This window comes from Salmo salar, chromosome 12 (assembly GCF_965601325.2).
Source record: "Salmo salar chromosome 12, fSalSal1, whole genome shotgun sequence".
NCBI lineage: Eukaryota > Metazoa > Chordata > Actinopteri > Salmoniformes > Salmonidae > Salmo > Salmo salar.
In genome coordinates, this window is record NC_138302.1 from 63,403,315 (window position 1) to 63,430,295 (window position 26,981).

Below are 26,981 nucleotides of genomic sequence, written 5' to 3' on the forward strand. Positions count from 1 at the left end.
ATAGTTAATAATCTCATTCATAATAAGTGATATTCACTGGTTTGAGTAAAGTACATTGGGCAATCAAGTCAATTTAAATAAATAAAATTAGGCTCTAATCTATGGATTTCACATGACTGGGAATAAAGGTATGTCTCTGTTGGTCACAGATACCTTAAAAAAAAAAATGTTAAGGGCGTGGATCAGAAAACCAGTCAGTATCTGGTGTGATCACCATTTGCCTCATGCAGCAAGACACATCTCCTTTGCATAGAGTTGATCAAGCTGTTGATTGCGGCCTGTGGAATGTTGACCCACTCCTCTTCAATGGCTGTGCGAAGTTTCTGGATATTGGCGTGAACTAGAACACACTGTCCTACATGTCGATCCAGAGCATCCCAAACATGCTCAATGGGTGACATGTCTAGTCAGTATGCAGGAAATGGAAGAACTGTGACATTATTAGCTTCCAGGAACTGTGTACAGATCCTTGCAACATGGGCCGTGCATTATCATGCTGAAACATGAGGTAATGGCAGCAGATGAATAGCACGACAATGGGCCAAAGGATCTCATCATGGTATCTCTGTGCATTCAAATTGCCATCAATAAAATGCAACCGTGTTTGTTGTCCGTAGCTTATGCCTGCCCATACCATAACCCCACCGCCACCATGGGGCACTCTGTTCACTACGTTGACATCAGCAAACCGCTCGCCCACACGACGCCATACAGGATAGAGAGAGAGCAATAGAGAGAAGAGAGCGATCGAGAGAAGAGAAGAGGGGGATCGAGAGAAGACGAGCAGGTGTTCACATACTTTTGGTTATGTAGTGAATTCATGAGTCAGCTCACCGTTTTGGCGACAGAGGAGACGTTCATGCCAAAGCGCTCTGCCCGCTTCTTCAGGACCTCAACGCTGACCTAACGCCACAGATGGAGGAGAGGTGTTATTTATGTGCTCCATAAAAGACAAGTCAGGTGTTCACAAATTCCTATTCATAACATCACATTGAAAAAGCGAGGGAAACCAGATCCTGTCATCCTCTTACAAACAGAAGACCACAGGCTTGTTCTTCTCCAACAAACAGGGATGCAAACAGGTGAGAGTCCAAAAAGGTGACAATTTGCATATTACTTACATATTGTCAGAGAATAACAAGTACCTATTTGAACAATCTCAATACTCCTAACTTTCCAAACCACAATAGACAGAGAAAAGTGTATCCTGCGGTAGTGGGGGGTTGGGCTCTTTGGTCTGGGTTTAAGGTTAATCATGACATGATCATCTCAGTCTCCCCAGACAGAGTTAGGATTTTCTTATTTTCTTGTTGAGGACATGTATTTTCCAGTGGGTTTAATGAAGAACTGTAAGGTGAAGGTCTAGGGTATCTGCTAAATAATTAAATTATTTTAATCCAACATTAAACAACTGTCTCATTTTAATATAATCTGACCTGTCATTCACACACACACACGACTCATAACCCCCATTATTTTTACGAAAATTATTTTAATGCTCAAAATAATAAACAGTAACAGGCTGTAAATTGCATGACCTGGCTTGTCTATCTTTACATTATTTGTTTTAAATGTGGGAGGGGTGTGCTGCAATCCCTTGGCATCAGTCTTTGCATCTAATTTCAGCCAGGCCCAGCTCCACTTGAACCTCAAACCTGACTCAAGCTCAGACAGTTACTCCCTCTCCTAAAACTCTCTCATTCTGAAAACGAAAGCATAGCATAAATAACACTATTTAATACAAAGATGCCAACAACACAACACAGTATAATAATAAGTACATTTGATTTTCTAATTTCCTACATAATAACTAGACTACCCACACATAGTGTGATAATGTGGGTTTGCCCAAGGTAAGTAGTCAAACACGGCACCAGCGGTACTTATTCATTGGTATCATTGTTAAAGTATTGGAACATTATGACTCCAGTATACACCGTTGTTGTGCAGCTGCCTGCGCTACCATGCTAGGTTTAGTAATAAAGCAACCAAGTTTATAAAGTTACTCCGTCGCTTCCTCCAATGCATATAAGTGTTCCGTGGGTTATTAGACAGACATGTGAAGTAAGCTGAGGCAACACATAGTTAGCGGAGGCATGCAGGTGGTAATGTTAGCTTGCTAACGTAGCTAGCCGGCTAACATCAGCTAGCTAATGTTAACTTTGTGTGTAATAATTTGTGCTATTGAAACATACATGCAACTATAATGAGCTTTTCATCAAGTATAATCGCAGCATTATTTTCGAACACAGATTACTTACCTCGAGTTGCATTCCAAATTTCCCAGTCAGGAACAACGTTTTTGCGTGGAATGTGTGATGACACAGCCGCCAGAGAAGGCAGCGATCACACAGGGAGAAGATATTTTTGCGCCTCTCTTTTATAGCTCAGTGGGTGATACACACTGCGTCTGCCCACTTTTCGTCAGACCCCCCACGTTTTTTTAACAGCTCTTCACGGTTCACGTGAATGACTATTTTGAGATCAAAGCGATGAATATCAACGAAAAATGCCAAGTTTGCATGCCTGCAAGGCTGTCGGAAGGGTGGTGGGGAGTGTTCAGGTTTCGGATTCTCTCACACTTTTTTCAGGGTTTAGATCTTTCAATCACACATTTCTTACAGAAAAACCACAAAATTGGATGCTCTAAGTACACAACAGTGCTAAAACCACACCAGGAGACCACTTTTGAGGTCTGGGAAAAATTGACATTTTTTATGTAGTTACCCTTTAATTCAAGTGTGCATGCACCAAGCACAGTTTTTTGCTTAGCAGTGTTTCCGTAGCGTACACTGGATTGATGCAAATAATCACAATCTCATTCTGTCAGGTAAGCTACTTTGTAGCTAGTTAACATTTAAACGCCCACACCAGTAGAAATCAACTTTTCGAGCTGAAAGATAATGGCCAGACCTTAACCATGTTGTTGGCGCCGACAGAGATGGTCACCTCACTTCAGGTCCTTAGAAAACTATGCAGTAATTTGTTTTTATTCACTATTTCTTACATTGTTAGGCCAGAAAATCTCAAGCGTTAATACATACAGCCGGGAAGAACTATTGGATATAAAAGCGATGTCAACTTACCATCATTTCGACCAGGAATATGTCTTTCCCAAAGCGGATCCTTTGTTCGGACCTCCACCCTAGACATACGATCTTATCCCAAAGGCCGACCCAAAACAACGCGGTCAGCCGCAGGAGAGGTAGACGGAGCGGCCTACTGCTCAGACTCAGAAGACAAGCACACCATCCACCGCTTCCTAACATACTACTCGCCAACGTCCAATCTCTAGATAACAAGGTGGACGAAATTAGGGCACGAGTTGCCTTCCAGAGAGACATCAGAGATTGTAACAGTCTCTGTTTCACGGAAACATGGCTCACTCGGGATACGTTGTCAGAGTCGGTACAGCCACCCGGTTTCTTCACGCATCGTGCCAACGGAAACATCTCCCTGGTAAGAAGGGAGGGGGTGTATGCCTTATGATTAACGACTCATGGTGTAATCACAACAACATACAGGAACTCAAGTCCTTTTGTTCACCTGACCTAGAATTCCTTACAATCAAATGCCGACCGCATTATCTTCCAAGAGAATTCTCTTCGATTATAGTCACAGCCATGTATATCCCCCCTAAGCAGTTACCTCATCGGCCCTGAAAGAACTTCACTGGACTCTATGCAAACTGGAAACCATACATCCCGAGGCTGCATTTATTGTAGCTGGGGATTTTAACAAAGCTAACCTAAGATCAATACTCCATAAATTCTATCAGCATATCGAATGCGCGACACGAGCTGGCAGAATTCTGGATCATTGCTACTCGAACTTCCGCGATGCTCACAAAGCCCTCCCGTGCCTTGGCTTCGGCAAATCTGACCATGAATCCATTTTGTTGCTCCCAGCCTATAGACAGAAACTAAAACAGGAAACGCCCGTGCTCAGGTCTATACAACACTGGTCTGACCAATCGGATTCCACGCTTCAAGATCACGTGGAATGGGATATGTTCCGGATAGCCTCAGACAACAACATTGATGTATACGCTGACTCGGTGAGTGAGTTTATTAGCAAGTGCATCGGAGAAGTCGTACCCGCTGTGACTATTAAAACCTTCCCTAACCAAAAACCATGGATTAATGGCAGCATTCGTGCAAAACTGAAAGCGCGAACCACCGCTTTTAATCATGGCAAGGAGATCACGGATTACAAAAAGAAAACCAGCCCCGTGGCGGACATCAACATCTTGCTCCCAGACAAATTAAACAACTTCTTTGCTCGCTTTGAGGACAATACAGTGCCACTGTCACGGCCCACTACCAAAGCCTGCGGGCTCTCCTTCTCCGTGGCCGACGTGAGTAAAACATTTAAACGTGTTAACCCTCGCAGGGCTGCCGGCCCAGACGGCATCCCCGGCCACGTCCTCAGAGCATGCGCAGACCAGCTGGCAGGTGTGTTTACAGAGATATTCAACCAATCCCTATCCCAGTCTGTTATCCCCACATGCTTCAAGATGGCCACCATTGTTCCTGTTCCCAAGAAAGCCAAGGTAACTGAACTAAATGACAATTGCCCCGTTGCACTCACTTCTGTCATCATGAAGTGCTTTGAAAGACTAGCCAAGGATCATATCACCTCCACCCTACCGGACACCCTAGACCCACTCCAATTTGCTTATCGCCCCAAAAGATCCAATGACGATGCAATCACCTTCACACTGCACAATCCCATCTGGACAAGAGGAATACCTATGTAAGAATGCTATTCATTTACTACAGCTCAGCATTTAACACCATAGTACCCTCCAAACTCGTCATTAAGCTCGAGACCCTGGGTCTCGACCCCGCCCTGTGCAACTGGGTCCTGGACTTTCTGACGAGCAGGTAGGAAACATCTCCACCCCGCTGACCCTCAACACTGGGGCCCCACAAGGGTGCATTCTCAGCCCTCTCCTGTACTCCCTGTTCACCCATGACTGTGTGGCCATGCACGATTCCAACTCAATCATCAAGGTTGCAGACGACACTACAGTGCTGGCCTGATTACCAACAACGACGAGACGGCCTACAGGGAGGTGAGGTGCCTCAGTGTGTGGTGTCAGGAAAATAACCTCTCACTCAACGTCAACAAAACAAAGGAGATGATCGTGGACTTCAGGAAACAGCAGAGGGAGCCGCAACAGCGCCTCTTCAACCTCAGGAGGATGAAGAAATTTGGCTTGTCATCTAAAACACTCAAACTTTTACAGATGCACAACCGAGAGCATCCTGTCGGGCTGCATCACCGCCTGGTACGGAAATTGCGCCGCCCTCAACCGCAAGGCTCTCCAGAGGGTAGTGCGGTCTGCACAACGCATCACCGGGGGCAAACTACCTGCCCTCCAGGACACCTACAGCACCCGATGTCACAGAAAGGTCAAAAAGATCATCAAGGACAACAACCACCCGAGCCACTGCCTGTTCACCCCGCTATCATCCAGAAGGCGAGGTCAGTACAGGTGCATCAAAGCTGGGACTGAGAGACTGAAAAACAGCTTCTATCTCAAGGCCATCAGACTGTTAAACAAACATCACTAACATAGAGAGGCTGCTGCCAACATACAGACTAAAATCTCTGGCCACTTAAATAAATGGACTTAATAAAGGTATCACTAGTCACTTTAAATAACACCACTTTAATAATGCTTACATATCCTGCATTCCTCATCTCATATGTATATACTGTATTCTATACCATCTACTGCATGCCATCGCTCATCCATATATTTATATGTACATATTCTATTCATCCCTTTACATTTGTGTGTATAAGGTAGTTGTTGTGAATTTGTTAGATTACTTGTTAGAGTTCGGAACTAGAAGCACAAGCATTTCGCTACACTTGCATTAAAATCTGCTAACCATGTGTGTGACCAAGAAAATTTGATTTGATTTGTTGCACAACGATTTAGTCAAAGTATGATATATTTGGGCTTGAAGTGACAAATCTGAACTGCCCACTTTGTTTTGTATTTTCCTATGATTTGACGTATAAATTATTTTCAGCCTACGTTTCGTTTTATTTGAATGTTACTACCCACCGGCATGGCATTGTTTATTAATCAGAAACAGACGCAAAGTTACTACTCTTCGCGACTGAGATGAGTCAAACAGCCTCGTGTCCACTTGGCCACCTGAGCCATGGATCAAATTAAAATAGGGCGTGCAAACTTATATTTTTGCACTTCACACTTTAAAATATATATATATATATTGTTTTAGCTACTGTATAATAACATTTTGTAAAAAAATGTAAATATATATACACATGACCATTTTATAAATGGTATAATTGTGTGATATTACCAATTTGCAAACCCGCTCCCCCTGTCACCCCAAGATTAATGGTTTGACCAGCAAAGTTTTGCTTCACTACAGAGAAGGAGCTAGCTGCATCCCAATATGGCGACTGGAGCATGGGAGAGTCGAAAGGAAAATAGTGGGCGTGTGGAATGGAGTGGGTGTGTCGAAAGGAAAATAGTGGGCGTGTGGAATGGAGTGGGTGTGTCGAAAGCGCTCTGCTATAGGTTAGACGGTTTTGACTGAGCTGTTTACTTCTTCTTCCATTTCTTACCACGCAACTACCATACATTGAGCTACCATACCGTGAGAGTGGACTGGATGAATGAGTCATATTTCACTATTACTTTTACACAAATAACTGTCCATTTTCAGTTATAAAACAGACGATTGTTTATTTTTGATTAAAAGTATTTATGATGGGGGTACTGTTACTTCATTCGTTGTATGCGTGTGCTTACTGTGACTGTCACCCTGATATTGGCTAATGGCTACTAGGTAGCTACTTCCCACACCATTACTGGACAGTAGTGCTTGTCAAGCAGGAGCGAAGGGAACTGTGTCCCGGTGTTGCCGTTCATGCCCTCCCCATTGAGTAGTAGACTGTATGTAGGCTATGTATCATCTAGATGGTTATCAATATTAGTTATTTCTGGTGTAGGCTTCTATCCTATTTGGAGAAATAAAAAATGGAAGACGCCAAAACTTTGGAAATAACAATAGATGGCAAAGTCAAAGATTGTCCAGTGGTTTCCATCTGTGGCAAAGGTTTCCCTAAATAAATTATGATAAATCCATCTACAGAACCAGCAGTAGAGCCAGCTGGCTAATCTTTTGAATACGGTGTAGTAAAACCCAGCAACAACAACAGATAACATTAGCTAGCTAAATAAGATTAGCAGGATAGCTAGCTAGATAAGATTAGCATGTTAGCTAGATACTCTGACAGTTGTCAGTGGCCTTGTTGTTGATGTTTATCAACTCCACATGGAAATTCCCACACCCAATTCGTGAATATGTATACGTAGCCGTCGTCATTCTTCGGAGGTGGAACCTAAAAGTGCATTCCCTCTTTAGGACAAGAAATTGCTTCGAAATAGCGGGGGCAACTTCCTCTGGGGGGTCCTTTAATTGAGAAGGTTTTTGGGAAAGCCTTTCCATCTACCATCACTATATTTTTTCCTGTTCCATATTATTTTGCCAAATTAATACAGGGGAAACACCAACATTGTCATAGCAACCTACAGTAAATGTGCTGATTATGTGCAGGCACTGTCGCAATAGGAAAATAAATAAATTGTAATGACCCCATTGATACTCACAGTTAGTTTACTATTTGCAACTGATGCACCTAATAGACAAAGAGAAAGAATATACATGAATTAGAACATACAATTTTGACTGGTCATGCTGAAAAACCTATGAAAATCCAACTCACCTGGTTTGGAAGCCGGTGATGGAGCCGGTAAACCAAATCTGACAAAACATCAGATCAATTCAATGAATATTCACTCTCACAGCCTACATGTTTTTAACATCCCTTTTACTATCCTTTCGAAAGCCCAATATGAGTTGACCCTGGAGTAGATTATTGCCACATATAATATATATTAAATATTCTTTTAACATAACTACCTGACATTGTTCACTGAGGAATGATCAAAACTTGATTGTCAAGCACAATATTTCATACATTTGAGGATATGAAGGGGTCATAAAAGTGTGAAACATTGCTGTTGACTACATGCAAGATTAACAGTACATGACTGCTTTTACTTCATTTCGAATTTGAGTTCTTACTATGCTATAAGCTGTCTCCTGACAGCACCACTGAATAATTTTCAACTTTGAAACCACCCAAGTCCCATCTTGGCCATGGCAGGCAGTGATTGGCCCCTCCGGGCTATGACTCTGCCCATCCAGAGTGTCACTCTTGCTTTATTCAGCCACCACTGTTTATCAAAGCCACCATTTACCACCTGTAAATTCATCTTTTCTTATTTTTCGTCTAAACATCTCAATTTCGGACAGCCTACGCATTCGACCGTGCAGCGAAGAAGATATTTTAGATTTGATTTAGATTCCTTCGGCATTGGTCCGTTTAGCAGCCTGAGTAAGCTAGCTTGCTACCCACTCTTTGCTAATGGTCCATCTAGCTATATAGCTAGCTAATACTCTTAAAGGGAGTGCTCCTAATCTCAGTTTGTTACCTGTATAAAAGACACCTGTCCACAGAAGCAATCAATCAGATTCCAAACTCTTCACCATGGCCAAGACCAAAGAGCTCTCCAAGTATGTCAGGGACAAGATTGTAGACCTACACAAGGCTGGAATGGGCTACAAGACCATCGCCAAGCAGCTTGGTGAGAAGGTGACAACAGTTGGTGCGATTATTCGCAAATGGAAGAAACACAAAAGAACTGTCAATCTCCCTCGGCCTGGGGCTCCATGCAAGAGCTCACCTTGTGGAGTTGCAATGATCATGAGAACGGTGAGGAATCAGCCCAGAACTACACGGGAGGATCTTGTCAATGATCCAAGGCAGCTGGGACCATAGTCACCAAGAAAACAATTGGTAACACACTACGCCGTGAAGGACTAAAATCCTGCAGCGCCCGCAAGGTCCCCCTGCTCAAGAAAGCACATATACATGCCCGTCTGAAGTTTGCCAATGAACATCTGAATGATTCAGAGCAGAGGTTGACCGATTATGATTTTTCAGCGCCAATACCGATTATTGGAGGACCAAAAAACCCCGAACCCGATTAATCGGACGTTTTTTGGTTGTTTATTTGCAATAATGACAATTACAACAATACTGAATGAACACTTATTTTAACTTAATATAATACATCAATAAAATCAATTTAGCCTCAAATAAATAATGAAAACATGTTCAATTTGGTTTAAATAATGCAAAAACAAAGTGTTGGAGAAGAAAGTAAAAGTGCAATATGTGCCATGTAAGAAAGCTAACGTTTAAGTTCCTTGCTCAGAACATGAGAACATATGAAAGCTGGTGGTTCCTTTTAACATGAGTCTTCAATATTCCCAGGTAAGAAGTTTTAGTTTGTAGTTATTATAGGACTATTTCTCTCTATACGATTTGTATTTCATATACCTTTGACTACTGGATGTTCTTATAGGCATTTTAGTATTGCCAGTGTAACAGTATAGCTTCCATCCCTCTCCTCGCTCCTACCTGGGCTCGAACCAGGAACACATCGACAACAGCCACCCTCGAAGCAGCGTTACCCATGCAGAGCAAGGGGAACAACTACTCCAAGTCTCAGAGCGAGTGACGTTTGAAACGCTATTGGCGCGCACCCGGCCAACTAGCTAGCCATTTCACATCGGTTACACCAGCCTATTCTTGGGAGTTGATAGGCTTGAAGTCATAAACAGCGCAATGCTTGAAGCACAGCAAAGAGCTGCTGGCAAAACGCACGAAATTGCTGTTTGAATGAATGCTTACGAGCCTGCTGCTGCCTACCACTGCTCAGTCAGACTGCTCTATCAAATCATAGACTTAATTATAACATAATAACACACAGAAATACGAGCCTTTGGTCATTAATATGGTCGAATCCGGAAACTATCATCTCGAAAACAAAACGTTTTTCCTGTCAGTGAAATACGGAACCATTCCGTATTTTATCTAACGAGTGGCATCCGTAAGTCTAAATATTCCTGTTACATTGCACAACCTTCAATGTTATGTCATGAATACGTAAAATTCTGGCAAATTAGTTCGCAACGAGCCAGGCGGCCCAAACTGTTGCATATACCCTGACTCTGCGTGCAATGAACGCAAAATGACACAATTTCACCTGGTTAATATTGCCTGCTAACCTGGATTTCTTTTAGCTAAATATGCAGGTTTAAAAATATATACTTCTGTGTATTATTTTAAGAAAGGCATTGATGTTTATGGTTAGGTACAGCCGTGCAACGATTGTGCTTTTTTTGCAAATGCGCTTTTGTTAAATCATCCCCCGTTTGGCGTAGTCGGCTGTCTTTGTTAGGAAGAAATAGTCTTCACAGTTCTCAACGAGCCACGCGGCCCAAACTGCTGCATATACCCTGACTCTGTTTGCAAGAGAAGTGACACATTTTCCCTAGTTAAAAGAAATTCATGTTAGCAGGCAATATTAACTAAATATGCAGGTTTAAAAATATATACTTGTGTATTGATTTTAAGAAAGGCATTGATGTTTATGGTTGGGACAGGCTAGATAAATATAGATGTTTATGGTAAGCGATTATATGCAACGCAGGACAGGCTAGATAAACTAGTAATATCATCAACCATGTGTAGTTAACTAGTGATTATGATTGATTGATTGTTTTTTTTTTATAAGATAAGTTTAATGCTAGCTAGCAACTTACCTTGGCTTCTTACTGCATTCGCGTAACAGGCAGGCTCCTCGTGGAGTGCAATGTAAAGCAGGTGGTTAGAGCGTTGGACTAGTTAACCGTAAGGTTGCAAGATTGAATCCCCGAGCTGACAAGGTAAAAATCTGTCGTTCTGCCCCTGAACAAGGCAGTTAACCCACCGTTCCTAGGCCGTCATTGAAAATAAGAATGTGTTCTTATCTGACTTACCTAGTTAAATAAAGGTCTTATAAAAAAAAAAATTAATCGGCCAAATCGGCGTACAAAAATACCGATTTCCGATTGTTATGAAAACTTGAAAATCGGCCCTAATTAATCGGCCATTACGATTAATCGGTCGACCTCTAATTCAGAGGACAACTGGGTGAAAGTGTTGTGGTCAGATGAGACCAAAATGGAGCTCTTTGGCATCAACTCAACTCGCCGTGTTTGGAGGAGGAGGAATGCTGTCTATGACCCCAAGAACACCATCCCCACCGTCAAACATGGAGGTGGAAACATTATGCTTTGGGGGTGTTTTTCTGCTAAGGGGACAGGACAACTTCACCGCATCAAAGGGACGATGGACAGGGCCATGTACCATCAAATCTTGGGTGAGAGCCTCCTTCCCTCAGCCATGGCATTGAAAATGGGTCGTGGATGGATATTCCAGCATGACAATGACCCAAAACACGCGGCCAAGGCAACAAAGGAGTGGCTCAAGAAGAAGCACATTAAGGACCTGGAGTGGCCTAGCCAGTCTCCAGACCTTAATCCCATAGAAAATCTGTGGAGGGAGCTGAAGGTTCAAGTTGCCAAACGTCAGCCTCGAAACCTTAATGACTTGGAGAAGATCTGCAAAGAGGAGTGGGACAAAATCCCTCCTGAGATGTGTGCAAACCTGGTGGCCAACTACAAGAAACGTCTGACCTCTGTGATTGCCAACAAGGGTTTTTGCCAAGTATTGGAGCGCCACATCTCGGCCACATGCTCCCGGGGAGCTATATGGGAGGAGCTGGGCTGTGGAGATGTATACAATGAGGGAAAAAAGTATTTGATCCCCTGCTGATTTTGTACGTTTGCCCACTGACAAAGAAATGATCAGTCTATAATTTTAATGGTAGGTTTATTTGAACAGCAAGAGACAGAATAACAACAAACAAATCCAGAAAAACACATGTCAAAAATGTTATAAAATGATTTGCATTTTAATGACGGAAATAAGTATTTGACTAAGTCATGTTTTGCAGAGGGGTCAAATACTTATTTCCCTCATTAAAATGCAAATCATTTTATAACATTTTTGACATGCGTTTTTCTGGAATTTTTTGTTGTTACTCTGTCTCTCGCTGTTCAAATAAACCTACCATTAAAATTATAGACTGATCATTTCTTTGTCAGTGGGAAAACGTACAAAATCAGCAGGGGATCAAATACTTTTTTCCCTCACTGTATATATCTCCACAACCCAGCTCCTCCCATATAGCTCCCCGGGAGCATGTGGACGAGTGGCCGAGATGTAGCGCTCCAATACTTGACAGAACCTCCACCTCAGCCCTTCCCCAAACTGCTGCTTCTTTCGAGGACGCAGCGCACCGGGAGCTGAGAGACTTCCATGCCAGCCAGTGGAACGCCTATGGAGATCCTGGCTCAGAGGGAAGGGTGACATAGAGGAGGACAAGGAGGAGATGCCGACCCTTACAACAAGGAGCTGATGGAGGTCCTGGGCAGGGCTGTGACTAAGCTAGGCCTGTCTTGGCCAAATCCACAACCAGCCCCTGAAACCATGCTGGCAGGGGCTTACTTCCCACCGTTAGCCACCGGCTAGCCAGCCAGCCCCCACAGACCCCGCCCCCTGTTCACAGATGTCAGGAATGAGTTGAGGTAGTCCTGGGAGAAGCCACAGACACACTCTCCCATCCAGAGCTTTAACTCATGGTCCAGGATCGACACAGAGCCCGAGCCGGGGAATCTGACCATGCCCCCGCACGAAGAAACCATAGCCTCACACCTCTCAACAGCCTCCGCGGCAGAGAAGCCGCAGCTGTCATCCAGAGCATGCCGTATGACCGCTTACCTGGCAGAGAAGTCGTTCAAAGTAGCCGCCCAGTCAGCAGCCATGCTGAACACCATGGTCCTCCTCCAGGCCTACCAGGCCCAGGTCCTTCTGGACATGGAATGGCAGGCTACTCCAGAGATGTACGTCGAGCTCAGGAAGGCACACTACACATGAGGTGTGCTGCCTAGGATGTGGGCAAAATCATGGGATTCTCGGTCGTGACACACCGCCACTTGTGGCTCAACCTCACCCAAATGTAAAAAACATAAAGAATGCTGCAGAACGGACACTGACCAAGAACAGACGGAGAACACACATTGCACCGATTTTAAAGGTCTCTGCACTGGCTGCCTGTGGGTTTTAGAATACATTTTAAGATTCTTCTATTGGTTTTTAAATCAATCCACGATTGTGCACCCCAATACATGTCAGTCATGCTTTTGAGTTATGTACCCAGTAGGTCCCTCAGGTCCTCTGGCACTGGTCTTTTAACTATCCCAAAGCCTAGGACCAAGAGGCATGGAGAGGCAGCCTTTAGGTATTATGCCCCCAGCCTCTTGAAAAGCCTGCCATAGAAGGGGGGCCACAACTGTGGACATATTTAAAAGACATCTTAAAATAGATCGTTTTAGCTTTGCTTTTCCTTAGGGTGCTTTTTAGTCATTCAGTTTGTTTTTTTATGTTATATGTTTGTTATGTAGTAAATACACTATATGTGCAAAAGTATGTGGACTCTCCTTCAAATGAATGCATTTGTCTATTTCAGCCAAACCGTTGCTGGCCGGTGTATAAAAATCAACCACACAGCCATGCAATCTCCATAGACAAACACTGGCAGTAGAATGGCCTTACTGAAGAGCTCAGTGACTTTCAACGTGACACCGTCATAGGATACCACCTTTCCAACAAGTCAGTTCGTCAGATTTCTGCCCAGGTCAACTGTAAGTGCTGTTATTATGAAATAGAAACGTCTAGGAGCAACAACAGCTCATCCGCGAAGTGGTAGGCCATACAAGCTCACAGATAGGGACCTCCGAGTGCTGAATCTTGCAGCGCGCAAAAATCGTCTGTCCTTGGTTGCAACACTCACTACCGAGTTCCAAACTGCCTCTGGAAACAAAACTTGCGGCCATTGGACTCTTGAGCAGTGGAAACGCGTACTCTGGAGTGATGAATCACGCTTCATCATCTGGTAGTCCGACAGACCAATCTGGGTTTGGTGGATGGTAGGAGAACGCTACCAGCCCGAATGCGTAGCACCAACTGTAAAGTTTGGTGGAGGAGGAATAATGGTCTGGGGCTGTATTTTATGGTTCGGGCTAGGCCCCTTGGTTCCAGTGAAGGTAAATCTTAACGCTACAGCATACAATGACATTCTAGACGATTCTGTGCTTCCAACTTTGTGGCAACAGTTTGGGGAAGGCTCTTTCCTATTTCAGCATGACAATGCCCTCGAGCACAAAGCGAGGTCCATACAGAAATGGTTTGTCGAGATTGGTGTGGAAGAACTTGACTGGCCTGCACAGAGCTCTGACCTCAACCCCATCGAAAACCTTTGGGATGAATTAGAACGCCGACAGTGAGCCAGGCCTAATCACCCAACATCAGGGCTCAACCTCACTAATGCTCGTGGCTGAACGGAAACAAGTCCCCACAGCAATGTTCCAACATCTAGTGGAAAGCCTTTCCAGAAGAGTGGAGGCTGTTATAGCAGCCTTATTATTAATGGCCATGATTTTGGAATGAGATGTTCGAGGAGCAGGTGTCCTAATACTTTTGGTTATGTAGCGTATTGCCGCTTTTATTTTTATTGTTTTTTATTAGTTTTTTCCTGTAAAGCACATTGCGTTGCATTCCATGTCTGAAATGTACTGTATAAAAAAAGCTTGATTTCATTTCATTTGAGAATGAGAGAAGAACATGCTGCTGAATGCTCCTGTCACAGTATCTGGGCTCTTCGGGCCTTTCGTGGAGACCATCACACACAAATTTGAGCAGCAACAGGAAGGCTCTGCAGCCTTCAAGGCTATCATGCTCTGCAGGCCTCGGGCTCCTTTCCCTGCTCCACGACCTCATCCCAACCAGCCTCGCCAAAACAGGGGAGGCCCGCCACCTCGCCGTCGCTTTGTGAGTGCTTCCCGGGCCAAGGACAGACCCACACAGGTGTCCTGTGCCGTTCCAGCAGCTGGTGCGAGAGGCTGGAACTGTAATTCTTTCTGCCCTCAGCAGCAGCAGCACGCTGCCCAGGTGTACAGAGGGAAGAAACCATGGAGGGCCTGAGAGGCATCCTGGGAGGGACTTTGTGTTGTATCTTACAGTCAGAGAAATCCGCTCCCTGCCTGTTAGCAACATGAAAGAGAAGACTAGCTACACATTGCCATTGCCAGTAAAAGCCGCCCGGTATACGTGCACACAAGACACACAGCCTATTACTCATGAGACCAACGCATTCATCCAAACAGACTTATCGGCTGATAACCATTACGTGGCAATGTCGCCACAGCCTATGCTTCTGGCAAAGCCCGAACATGCTCTCAACTGGGGTCCAGCTGGGTCCCGTAGCCTTGCTGGTTGTCATAACAACAGACGCCTCCCTGATGGGATGGCGGGGCAGTTTACGAGGGACGCATAACGAACGGTCGGTGGGAAGAATCCGAAAATCGTCAAATGCTTTGGAGCTGGAAACAATTCGCCTGGCTCTTTTACATTTTACATGTGATAAGAGGCGTTTTGGTGCCAGTTCAGAGGAGCGCACGTAGATCTGTTCGCATCTCGAAGTGCAACACACTGCCCTCTTTGATATTCCATTCTGAACAACAACCCACCGTTGGCCCACCAATGGCCCTGAGCTCGTCAAAATGCATTTCCTCCAATTCCCCTGCTACAACAGGTCTTGGACAAAGTGATGGAGCACAGGCTGGAACTCATACTGGTGGCCCCGTTTTGGCCCTCAGAGGCATGGTATCCGGAGCGCCTTGGACACTCCTGTTATGCACAGGACAATCACTGCCTGCCTTGGCCAAAACAGGACTTGGGTGGTTTCAAAGTTGAAAATTATTCAGTCGTGGCCTCCTGAGTGGCGCAGCGGTCTAAGCCACTGCATCGCAGTGCTTGAGGCGTCACTATAGACCTGGGTTCAATCCCAGGCTGTGTCACAACCGGCCGTGATCAGGAGTACAATAGGGCAGGGCACAATTGGCCCAGCGTCATCCGGGTTAGGGGAGGGTTTGGACAGGGGGGGCTTTACTTGGCTCATCGCGCTCTAGCAACTCCTTGTGGCAGGCCAGGCGCCTGCAGGCTGACGTCAGTTGAACTGCGTTTTCACCTACACATTGGTCCACATTAAGCAGGCGGGTGTTACAGAGCAAGGTTTGTCGGGTCATGTTTCGGCGGATGCATTACTCGACCTTCGGCTCTCCTGAGCCCGTTGGGGAGTTGAAGCGATGAGACAAGTTCATAATTGTATATAATGAAATTTGTGAGAAAAAGGGAAATAAAATACAAAAAAATGTAATAAATTATTATTCAGTGGTGCTGTCTGGAGACATCTTATAGCATAGTAAGAACTCTTGTTCATCATTCGTAAAACCAGGGTTGTAGTACAACCCATTTGTTTTATCCAAAATATGTATAACCCTAGTTTTATCCAAAGTCAACATATGATCCATTATAATGTGTAATTCGGTCCAGGGGCTCACCTGGCAGCGCGGGCCTCTTTCTTACTATCAGCAGTAGCAGGCAGGTTGAAACGCTCTGCCCTCTTCTGCAGCCTCTGTGGACACAAATAGATACAAGTTAAATATTCATACTACTAGCGAACTTGTAACATTGTATAAAATATTCTGGGCCCTACGAGTTTCCCGCACACAGACACAGCTGTAGGCTATTTGCGTAAGGGATAAGAAGCAGTGCTTGACTTGGGCAGGAGGTGGTGTGATAGTGGGATTCCATTGCTGGTGACAATGTCAGGGATTTATTTAGAATTCAAAGCACACTTAACCAGCATGGCTACCACAGCATTCTGCAGAAATACGCCATCCCATCAGGATTGCGCTTAGTGGGACTATCATTTGTTGTTCAACAGGACAATGACCCAAAACACACCTCCAGGCTGTGTAAGGGCTATTTGACCAAGAAGGAGAGTGATGGAGTGCTGCATCTGATGACCTGGCCTCCACAATCACCCAACCTCAACCCAATTGAGATGGTTTGGGATGAGTTGAACCGCAGAGTGAAGGAAAAGCAGCTAACAAGTGCTTATCATATGTAGGAACTCCTTCAAGACTATTGGAAAAGCATTCCAGGTGACTACCTCATGAAGCTGGTTGAGCTTCATCAGGTAGTCACTTTTTTGTTTACTACATAGTTTTGATGTCTTCACAATTATTATACATGTAATGAGTAGATGTGTCCAAACTTGTAATGTATATATTAGTCGACTGGTCAATTGTTTGGTCGTTAGGCTGTCAGTCGACAGATTGTTTTAGTTGAGCACTAAAACAATCTTGGTCGATCAACAACCTAACGACCAAACAATCGAACAGTTGACTAATTGCCGTCAGCCCTACAATAGATCAGTTTCACATTCCAACACAGTGTGAATTACAAGAGGGGTCATCCATTTGATTTCAATAACTTTTTGACCGAACCTCTTTGGATTTGAATGAAAGATTCTATGCATTTTGCAAATGGTAGAAGTTTTTGGACCTGAATGCCAAAACATTTAACAGAAAGAGTTGGTCAAAGTTGACCCATTTTGCATACCCCACCCTACCATGAGACATCCATGTCTTCATCACTGGAAAAAATAAACAGTTGAGTTTGATATCATTTAAAAGCTTACAAACAGGGTTGTCAAACTATTTGATAATTTCTTGAAAAAAAAAGTTTACTAAAAATGTCATTCTTTTAACGTTGAACTTGAATTATCGAAAAAAAAATAAGTATACTGCTCAAAAAAATAAAGGGAACACTTAAACAACACAATGTAACTCCAAGTCAATCACACTTCTGTGAAATCAAACTGTACACTTAGGAAGCAACACTGATTGACAATAATTTTCACATGCTGTTGTGCAAATGGAATAGACAACAGGTGGAAATTATAGGCAATAAGCAAGACACCCCCAATAAAGGAGTGGATCTGCCGGTGGAGACCACAGACCACTTCTCAGTTCCTATGCTTCCTGGCTGATGTTTTGGTCACTTTTGAATGCTGGCGGTGCTTTCACTCTAGTGGTAGCATGAGACGGAGTCTACAACCCACACAAGTGGCTCAGGTAGGGCAGCTCATCCAGGATGGCACATCAATGCGAGCTGTGGCAAGAAGGTTTACTGTGTCTGTCAGCGTAGTGTCCAGAGCATGGAGGCGCTACCAGGAGACAGGCCAGTACATCAGGAGACGTGGAGGAGGCCGTAGGAGGGCAACAACCCAGCAGCAGGACCGCTACCTCCGCCTTTGTGCAAGGAGGAGCAGGAGGAGCACTGCCAGAGCCCTGCAAAATGACCTCCAGCAGGCCACAAATGTGCATGTGTCTGCTCAAACGGTCAGAAACAGACTCCATGAGGGTGGTATGAGGGCCCGACGTCCACAGGTGGGGGTTGTGCTTACAGCCCAACACCGTGCAGGACGTTTGGCATTTGCCAGACAACACTAAGATTGGCAAATTCACCACTGGCGCCCTGTGCTCTTCACAGATGAAAGCAGGTTCACACTGAGCACGTGACAGATGTGACAGAGTCTGGAGACGCCGTGGAGAACGTTCTGCTGCCTGCAACATCCTCCAGCATGACCGGTTTGGCGGTGGGTCAGTCATGGTGTGGGGTGGCATTTCTTTGGGGGGCCGCACAGCCCTCCATGTGCTCGCCAGAGGTAGCCTGACTGCCATTAGGTACCGAGATGAGATCCTCAGACCCCTTGTGAGACCATAGGCTGGTGCAGTTGGCCCTGGGTTCCCCCTAATGCAAGACAATGCTAGACCTCATGTGGCTGGAGTGTGTCAGCAGTTCCTGCAAGAGGAAGGCATTGATGCTATGGACTGGCCCGCCCGTTCCCCAGACCTGAATCCAATTGAGCACATCTGGGACATCATGTCTCGCTCCATCCACCAACGCCACGTTGCACCACAGACTGTCCAGGAGTTGGCGGATGCTTTAGTCCAGGTCTGGGAGGAGATCCCTCAGGAGACCATCCGCCACCTCATCAGGAGCATGCCCAGGCGTTGTAGGGAGGTCATACAGGCACGTGGAGGCCACACACACTACTGAGCCTCATTTTGACTTGTTTTAAGGACATTACATCAAAGTTGGATCAGCCTGTAGTGTGGTTTTCCACTTTAATTTTGAGTGTGACTCCAAGTCCAGACCTCCATGGGTTGATAAATTGGATTTCCATTGATTATTTTTGTGTGATTTTGTTGTCAGCACATTCAACTATGTAAAGAAAAAAAGTATTTAGTAAGATTATTTATTTCATTCAGATCTAGGATGTGTTGTTTAAGTGTCCCCTTTATTTTTTTGAGCAGTGTATATATTTTCATTTTCGCATATGTTGTAGCTTAGACCCTTTACATCATCGGGTGTTTTGTGTTGTGCACGCACGCCATTGGTTGAGACACAGAATGCTCTTGAATACATGGTGGGAGTCATGTTTTGGCTAATGGGAGAAAGTTTTTTGACCTGTCAACTTTTAAATGGTAGCACAAAGACGGTTGGAGGTCCACACATCAGAGAACGTTGACTTGAATGAGAATATCATTTATTAAAAATTATACTGTCAATCCTCCATAGGAAACCTATTGAAATAATAGAAATACAGTGCATTCAGAAAGTATTCAGACCCCTTCACTTTTTCCACATTTTGTTACGTTAAAGTTTTATTCTAAAATCGATAGAATTGTTTGATTTCCTCAATCTAATCAATCTACACACAATACCCCATAATGACAAAGCAAAAACAGGTTGACATTTTTGCAAATTCGTAAAAAATAAGCAGAAATACCTTATTTACATAAGTATTCAGCCCCTTTGCTATGAGACTCAAAATTGAGCTCAGGAGCATCCTGTTTCAATTGATCATCCTTGAGAGGCTTCTACAACTTTATTGGAGTCCACCTGTGGTGAATTCAACTGATTGGACATGATTTGGAAAGGCACACACCTGTCTACATAAAGGTCCCACAGTTGACCAAGCCATGAGGTCGAAGGAATTGTAGAGCTCAGACAGAATTGTGTCGAGGCACCGATCTGGAGAAGGGTACCAAAACATTTCTGCAGCATTGAAGGTCCCCAAGAACACATTAGCCTCCATCATTCTTAAATGGAATAAGTTTAGAACCACCAAGACTCTTCCTAGACCTGGCCGCCCGGCCAAACTGAGCAATCAGGGGAGAAGGGCCTTGGTCAGGGAGGTGACCAAGAATGGTCACTCAGAGAGATCCAGAGTTCCTCTGTCGAGATGGAAGAACCCTCCAGAAGGACAACCATCTCTGCAGCACTCCACCAATCAGGCCTTTATGGTAGCGGTACCGGAGCTCCAAGTCGAGGTCCAAAAGGCTTCTTAACAGCTTCTACAGCTAATCAAATGGCTACCCAGACCCCCTTTTATGCTGCTGCTACTCTCTGTTTATAATCTATGCATAGTCACTTTATACCTACATGTACATATTACCTCAATTACCTCGACTAACCGGTGCCCCCGCACATTGACTCTGTACCGGTACCCCTGTATGTAGCCTCGTTTGTTATTTTACCTCCGCTGTTGAATTATTTGTTACTTTTATTTTCTATTTAACACTTTGTTCTTCTTAACTTATTAAAGCATTGTTGGTTAAGGGCTTGTAAGTAAGCATTTCATTATAAGGTCTACACCTATTGTATTCGGCGCATGTTACAAATAAAATCTGATTTGGATTTGATAGCCCGCTTGGAGTTCGCCAAAAGACCCCTAAAGGACTCAAGATTCTCCGGTCTGATGAAACCAAGATTGAACTCTTTGGCCTGAATGCCAAGCATCACGTCTAGAGGAAACCTGGAACCATCCCCACAGTAAAGCATGGTGGTGGCAGAATCATGCTGTGGGGATGTTTTTCAGCGGCAGGGACTGGGAGACTAGTCAGGATCGAGGGAAAGATGAACGGAGCAAAGTACAGAGAGATCCTTGATGAAAACCTGCTCCACAATGCTAAGGACCTCCTTCCAACAGGAAAGGTTCACCTTCCAACAGGACAACAACCCTAAGCACACAGCCAAGACAACACAGGAGTGTCCTTGAGTGGCCCAGCCAGAGGCTGGACTTGAACCCTATTGAACATCTATGGAAAGACCTGAAAAAAGCTGTGCAGCAAGGCTCCCCATCCAACCTGACAGAGCTTGAGAGGATCTTCAGAGAAGAATGGCAGAAACTCCCCAAATACAGGTGTGCCAAGCCTGTAGCGTCATACCTAATAAGACTCGAGGCTGTAATTCCTGCCGAATGTGCTTCAACAAAGTACTGAGTGAAAGGTCTGAACACTTATGTAAATGTTATATTTCAGTTGATTGCAAACATTTCTAAAAAACTGTTTTTGCTTTGTCATTATGGGGTTGTGTGTGTAGATTGTTTTTTCCCTCATCAATTTAATCCATTTTAGAATAAGGCTGTAACGTAACAAAATAGTGAAGGGGTCTGAATACTTTCCGAATAAGCTGTACGGATAACAGATTATACATTACCATTTAAGTTGACATTCGACTGTGGGTGGACCGGTGGCCATCATTGTGGTAGTAATTAGAAGTAAAAATGTGTACTCAATTAAAATGTTAATGATGTACAAACTAAATTGCAGTAGGGCTGTTGCGGTGACCATATTACCACCACACCTGCGGTCATGTGAGTTATGACCGCAGTAAAATTCCACATGACATACATTGGTAGTACCCAACTCTCTAATGACCATCAGGTCGCTAATGGCCTGGTACTAAGGGCTCTATTGTCCCTCTAACCACTCTGACAGTGTAAATGAAATCATAAATCACAAACACATCATCAAAACAGTTCCTTGCTTTTAAAACTCACCTCAGTGTGATTGTAATTTTTGTTCAGATTGATCAACAGGTTGAAACTGAGTGGAAAACATGGTCGTTGTGGATGTTGTTTCAAAGCCTAACACAACCAAATGGGCAGTGCATTCTAAGGTGATGATTAATTAAAAACACCCAAAAGGCATATTAGATCTTATGTATACCCATAGGCCTATAACATGAGCTCAAGCCTGAAATAAGTTATACAATACCTAGCCTACCGCATATTACGCATGGCAGAAATTATTATAATTTTTTAACGGATTTAAGATGTCTTTACATAATTGGTCTAGCCTATACTCCAAAATAAAACAAATTCTAGTAATCTTCTTTGAGTGTGGACTGTATATTTATGCATATCTGATAGACTGGTTAGCTACCTTATGCTGTCCTCCAAACGTTCTATCCATGAGTCTGGGAGAGAACATGTAGGCCTAGGACTAGGCGATGCTGTTAGTTTATTGATTTTTCAGGTCGGCTTACAGGGTTAGCCTACAATTATAGTACATTTGTTTTTGAATATATAATTAATAGGCTGACACATTACCTTTAGGTACAGAATATCTCACCACAGTGCATTTCCATCTCTCCTTCATTTCCTTCTCGAGCACACAGAGGGGCTGTCAATAGTTTGGTGAAATATGTTTTGTTGGGAAAACAACTGGAGTACGCTACCCAGATTGAAAAAAACTAAGCAGTCTCCATTCGCTATTCGAGTGCTCAAATTTTGTGCACATATTTGTTTACATCTCAGTTAGTGAGCATTTCTCCTTTGCCAAGATAATCCATCCACCCGACAGATGTGGCATATCAAGAAGCTGATTAAACAGCATGATCATTACACAGGTGCACCTTGTGCTGGGGACAATAAAAGGCCACTGTAAAATGTGCAATTTTGTCACACAACACAATGCCACAGGTGTATCAAGTTCTGAAGGAGCGTGCAATTGGCATGATGACTGCAGGAATGTATACCAGAGCTGTTGCCAGATAAATTAACATAACATTTTCTACCATAAGTCATTTTGGAGAATTTGGCAGTACGTCCAACCGGCCTCAAAACCACAGACCACACCAGCCCAACTCCTCCATATTCAGCTTCTTCACCTGCGGGATTGACCAGCCACCCAGACAGCTGATGAAACTGAAGAGTAATTCTGTCTGTAATAAATCCCTTTTGTGGGGTAAAACTCATTCTGATTGGTTGGGCCTGGCTCCCAAGTGTGTGGGCCTATGCCCTCCCAGGCCAACTCATGGCTGCGCCCCCTGCCCAGTCATGTGAAATCCATGGATTATGGCCTAATATATTTATTTCAATTGACTGATTTCCTTATATAAACTGAAACTCAACAAAATCATACATTTTTGCATGTTGCGTTCTTATTTTTGTCCAGTATATGATCACTTTATGAGAGAACAGCGTATGCAACTTGAGGCAAAGAACAAAGCGCAAACTTTTTGGGGGACTTTCAGAAATCATCAATAGCCTATAGTCGCGCCATGCAGCCCATATACTGTATGTTCTGATTTCTAAGACATTCTAAGGTTTGTATCATTCACAACTAAAGTGGCCAAATAACTTTAAATCTAGCATATAGGACCTATTTCAAATGATCAACATAGCCACTTCATATGTGCACTCTGGAATGGGGAAAATATATTTTCTATTTTATTCTGCTAAGTTAAATTATATTATTCCTACTATAAAATCATATAATATTAAATAATGGCACGGGACTTATAAGCATATCTTGTCTGCTAAACGAACAAGCCTACAGCCTATGGAATGGCACATATCCAGATAACACACAGTAGGCCAAGTCATTATTTACTTCTGAAATACATTTTCTTTGTATTATAATGTTTCTTTAGACCGGTGTAAAATAATATTTTTTTGTGATGGTGTATATTAAATTGATTTGTTAGACTTTTTTATCTAGATGTTCCAAAGGCGCGTATCAGCAGCTGTATGCATGGAGCTGCTAAATGTGTTTATGTTCATTAACTGTCAATTACCATGAGACCAGCAGTCTTTTGAATGACAATAACCAGCTGAAAAAAATGTCATGACTGCCACAGCCCTTAGTCTAAAGGGATATGCCCATTCTATGAATTATACTTCTATTATTTAAATTACACCCACCCTGTATTCAAGAGTATGCTGTGTCTCAACCGAAGGCAGGCACAACACAAACCCCTGAGATGACGTAAAATAGGGTCTAATCTACAAAATATGTGAATATGAAAAACATCTGACTTTAGGTGTTTTTAGATAATTGATGTTAAAAGGAGAAAAACAATGACAATGTTTATTTTATTTTTTTTATCTAGAAATTATTAAATTGTTTGACAACCCTGTTTGTAAGCTTTTAAATTATATCAAACTCAACTGTTTATCTTTTCCACTGATGAAGACATGGATGTTTCATGGTAGGGTGGGGTATACAAAATGAGTGAATTTTTAGCACCTCCAACTAAATGTTTTGGCTTTCAGTTCCAAAAAGTCCCTTTCTGACCACTTCGACAATGGGCAAATATATATAGAAAGTTTCAGTCAAATCAAATGGGCTGAGTCAAAACTGATTGGAATGAAATGGAACGACCCAGAGTTGATGAGTAGAACATTGTGGAAAACAAGATTTTAAATCTAGCTATTTAATGCAGTTATTGTGTGCATCATGCATACAATTAGAATACTGTACTACATACCTCATCTGCAACTGATGGGGCAGTGATCTTTACAACTTTCTTCTCAGCATCCCTAAAGCAAGACAAAATGTGAAGTTGAATAAACATTCCAGTGGAAAACTTTATAAACCTAGCCTGCCCTCTATTGGTTAAAATAATCCACTGCACGTCCAGTGAAATAATCCCCCAAAGACATCTTGTACATACCGTCTGACAACATAAATTGATCATGACTGACATTCAAAAACTAAAAAAAGAAGATGCCAACATCAAGCTTTATCTTAACATGTTGAAAAACTGCTGAATTTGCCATGAGAATCACGATAACAATGATTAGGCTAGGCCCACTTCAATCACATAATAACCATCAGTCATTAGGAAATGGAACATCCAATAGGTAGGTGTGAGTAACAAATAGAGTACTGACTTTTCAGGTACAGCTGCCTCTTCTACTGCCACTTCTGCAGGTGTTTCACTGATTTCCTCCTCTTTAGGATTGTCCTGTAAATATACACCAAGCATGTAAATCAGCACAATTTTAAATATTCTGAAATATTGTAAGAGTAAAATATTCTGAAAAAAGAAGGCAGCTTTAAACAATAATATTTTTATTAAACATGTTTCACATTCTTACCTCCAACTCTCCCAAAACCTCCTCTTCATTCACCTCATCTTCTGGAACATAAAATGTAAAATACAAAATGTTCTACACATTTTCAAGACAAGTTGGCTGTAAAAACAAGAATATTTAACGGAGCATAGTACAGAAGAGAATGTATACCCCATCTGTCGGAGTGAATAATGCTACATACATCTACCAAACCAAGGTTCCGTTATGGGAGAAATCAAGACATTTCATGACAGTTCAGAAACAAATCAAGACAAAAAGTCGATCTGAAGGAAAGTGTTTGTTACTGAGCAAAAATAAGAAACCACAGACATACCGACACCTAAACACGACAATACATTATGCTAATAGTTGGAACTGAAGTGAACTCCCCATCACATCATTCACAGGGTAGGGAAACATTATGCCTTCGTACGACACAATTTTTTGGGGGGACTAATTTAGGCTACATTTTACAATCAGTGCTGGTAAGAAAAGAGTAAGTGTTAGTGGAAGAAAGACATGTCCATCATACCATGCTCCTCAAGGTACGCCTGCAACCGGCCAATAAGGTCACCTTTGTTTCCTTTCACGGCCAATCCCCTCACAGCACACTCCTGCTTGAGCTCAGCCAACTGGAGAAGGTAGGGTCGACAAACGTAGAAGACTTTTAGTGAAGAGCGTATGCATATAATACAGCTGTCAATTAACATTGATTACATTTATATAAAAAGGGTCAACTACAAAAAATGTACTAAATCAGTCATAATAACATGGCTACCACATAAGTAAAGAGTTTTGGCACAACAATGCAGCCATTGGCAACAGACCTTCTGCCTGACATAGAACTCAATGCAATTGAGTTTCCAGGCAAGGGAGAAGGCCGTTTTCAAGAGCTAACATCCGATGTTCACCAGGTGCATATGAGTTTTGTTTTGCTGGATGTCAAGCCCGCATTTTCCGTACTTGACGCACATGTTCTTCACTTTTCAACTTGCTAAAAGTCTGTGTGTACCTTCGTTTGTACCACCGCACAGTAAAGCAACCCCTAGTTGAAAATATCGAACGCATGCGGTACACAGAAAACACCACAGCCTAGTGCGGCACTCCCAACGTCTCATTGTGGACTGTACCATTGACAATGAATGATTTCCGCTGCAAAGACTTTGATGTATCTGGTGGACATGAGGCATTAAAAGTTCATCCGTTTTCTGCAAAGGCCATACAGCATTTATAGCGATACGGTCAGTTGTGGAAAAAATACTCAATTGTCATACTTGAGTAAAAGTAAATATACCTTAATAGAATATGACTCAAGTAAAAGTCACCCAGTAAAATATTACTTGAGTAAAAGTATAAAAGTATTTGGTTTTAAATATAATGTAGTGAAGTAAAAGTTGTCAAAAATATACATAGTAAAGTACTCCAAAAAACGAATTAAGTATTACTTTAAAGTATTTATACGTAAGTACTTTACACCACTGGCCAGAGCATTCATACTTCTTGCGCTTTGGGTAACAGAGCTGTTGTCAAGAAAGTGAGTTTGTGTTTATAGAGGCCCTCCCGAACCCACCTACCGTCAAACAATCATGTCAATGTGGAGCTATACGGAGCCCTCCACATTGCTACAAAATGTGGGAGACAAGACATCACCGTACGGGATTTCCGGGAAGGAGCATGACCGTGTGGCACAGAGTCTGAACAAGCAAATCAAGGAATCCGGGAGAAAGAGAGCGCGCTTGTTTGAAATTGAAATGCGTTGCGGTCGCTATTGATAAAGAAGAGCATCAAGACGAAGCAGCTGCTTTACAAGTGGGATGCACTGTTGAATGCAACTACCCCTACTGCATTC

At 43.1% G+C, this 26,981-nt stretch overlaps 1 protein-coding gene across 3 annotated transcripts in view; it reads right to left on the reverse strand.

Moving 5' to 3' along the window:
* Positions 1-26,981, reverse strand: part of sarnp (SAP domain containing ribonucleoprotein) — a 64,589-nt gene that overhangs the window by 32,628 nt on the left and 4,980 nt on the right. The window contains exons 2-9 of one of the 3 annotated variants that reach the window (XM_014132575.2): positions 25,665-25,764; positions 25,157-25,194; positions 24,950-25,023; positions 24,544-24,595; positions 16,473-16,546; positions 7,780-7,817; positions 7,664-7,692; positions 835-903 (exon numbers count right to left, since the gene is read on the reverse strand). In XM_014132575.2, coding sequence (XP_013988050.1) covers positions 835-903; positions 7,664-7,692; positions 7,780-7,817; positions 16,473-16,546; positions 24,544-24,595; positions 24,950-25,023; positions 25,157-25,194; positions 25,665-25,764 — 474 coding nt within the window. Of the gene's footprint in view, positions 1-834; positions 904-7,663; positions 7,693-7,779; positions 7,818-16,472; positions 16,547-24,543; positions 24,596-24,949; positions 25,024-25,156; positions 25,198-25,664; positions 25,765-26,981 lie in introns of all 3 variants that reach the window. The other 2 variants (XM_014132573.3, XM_045691600.2) reach the window with 2 other exon arrangements.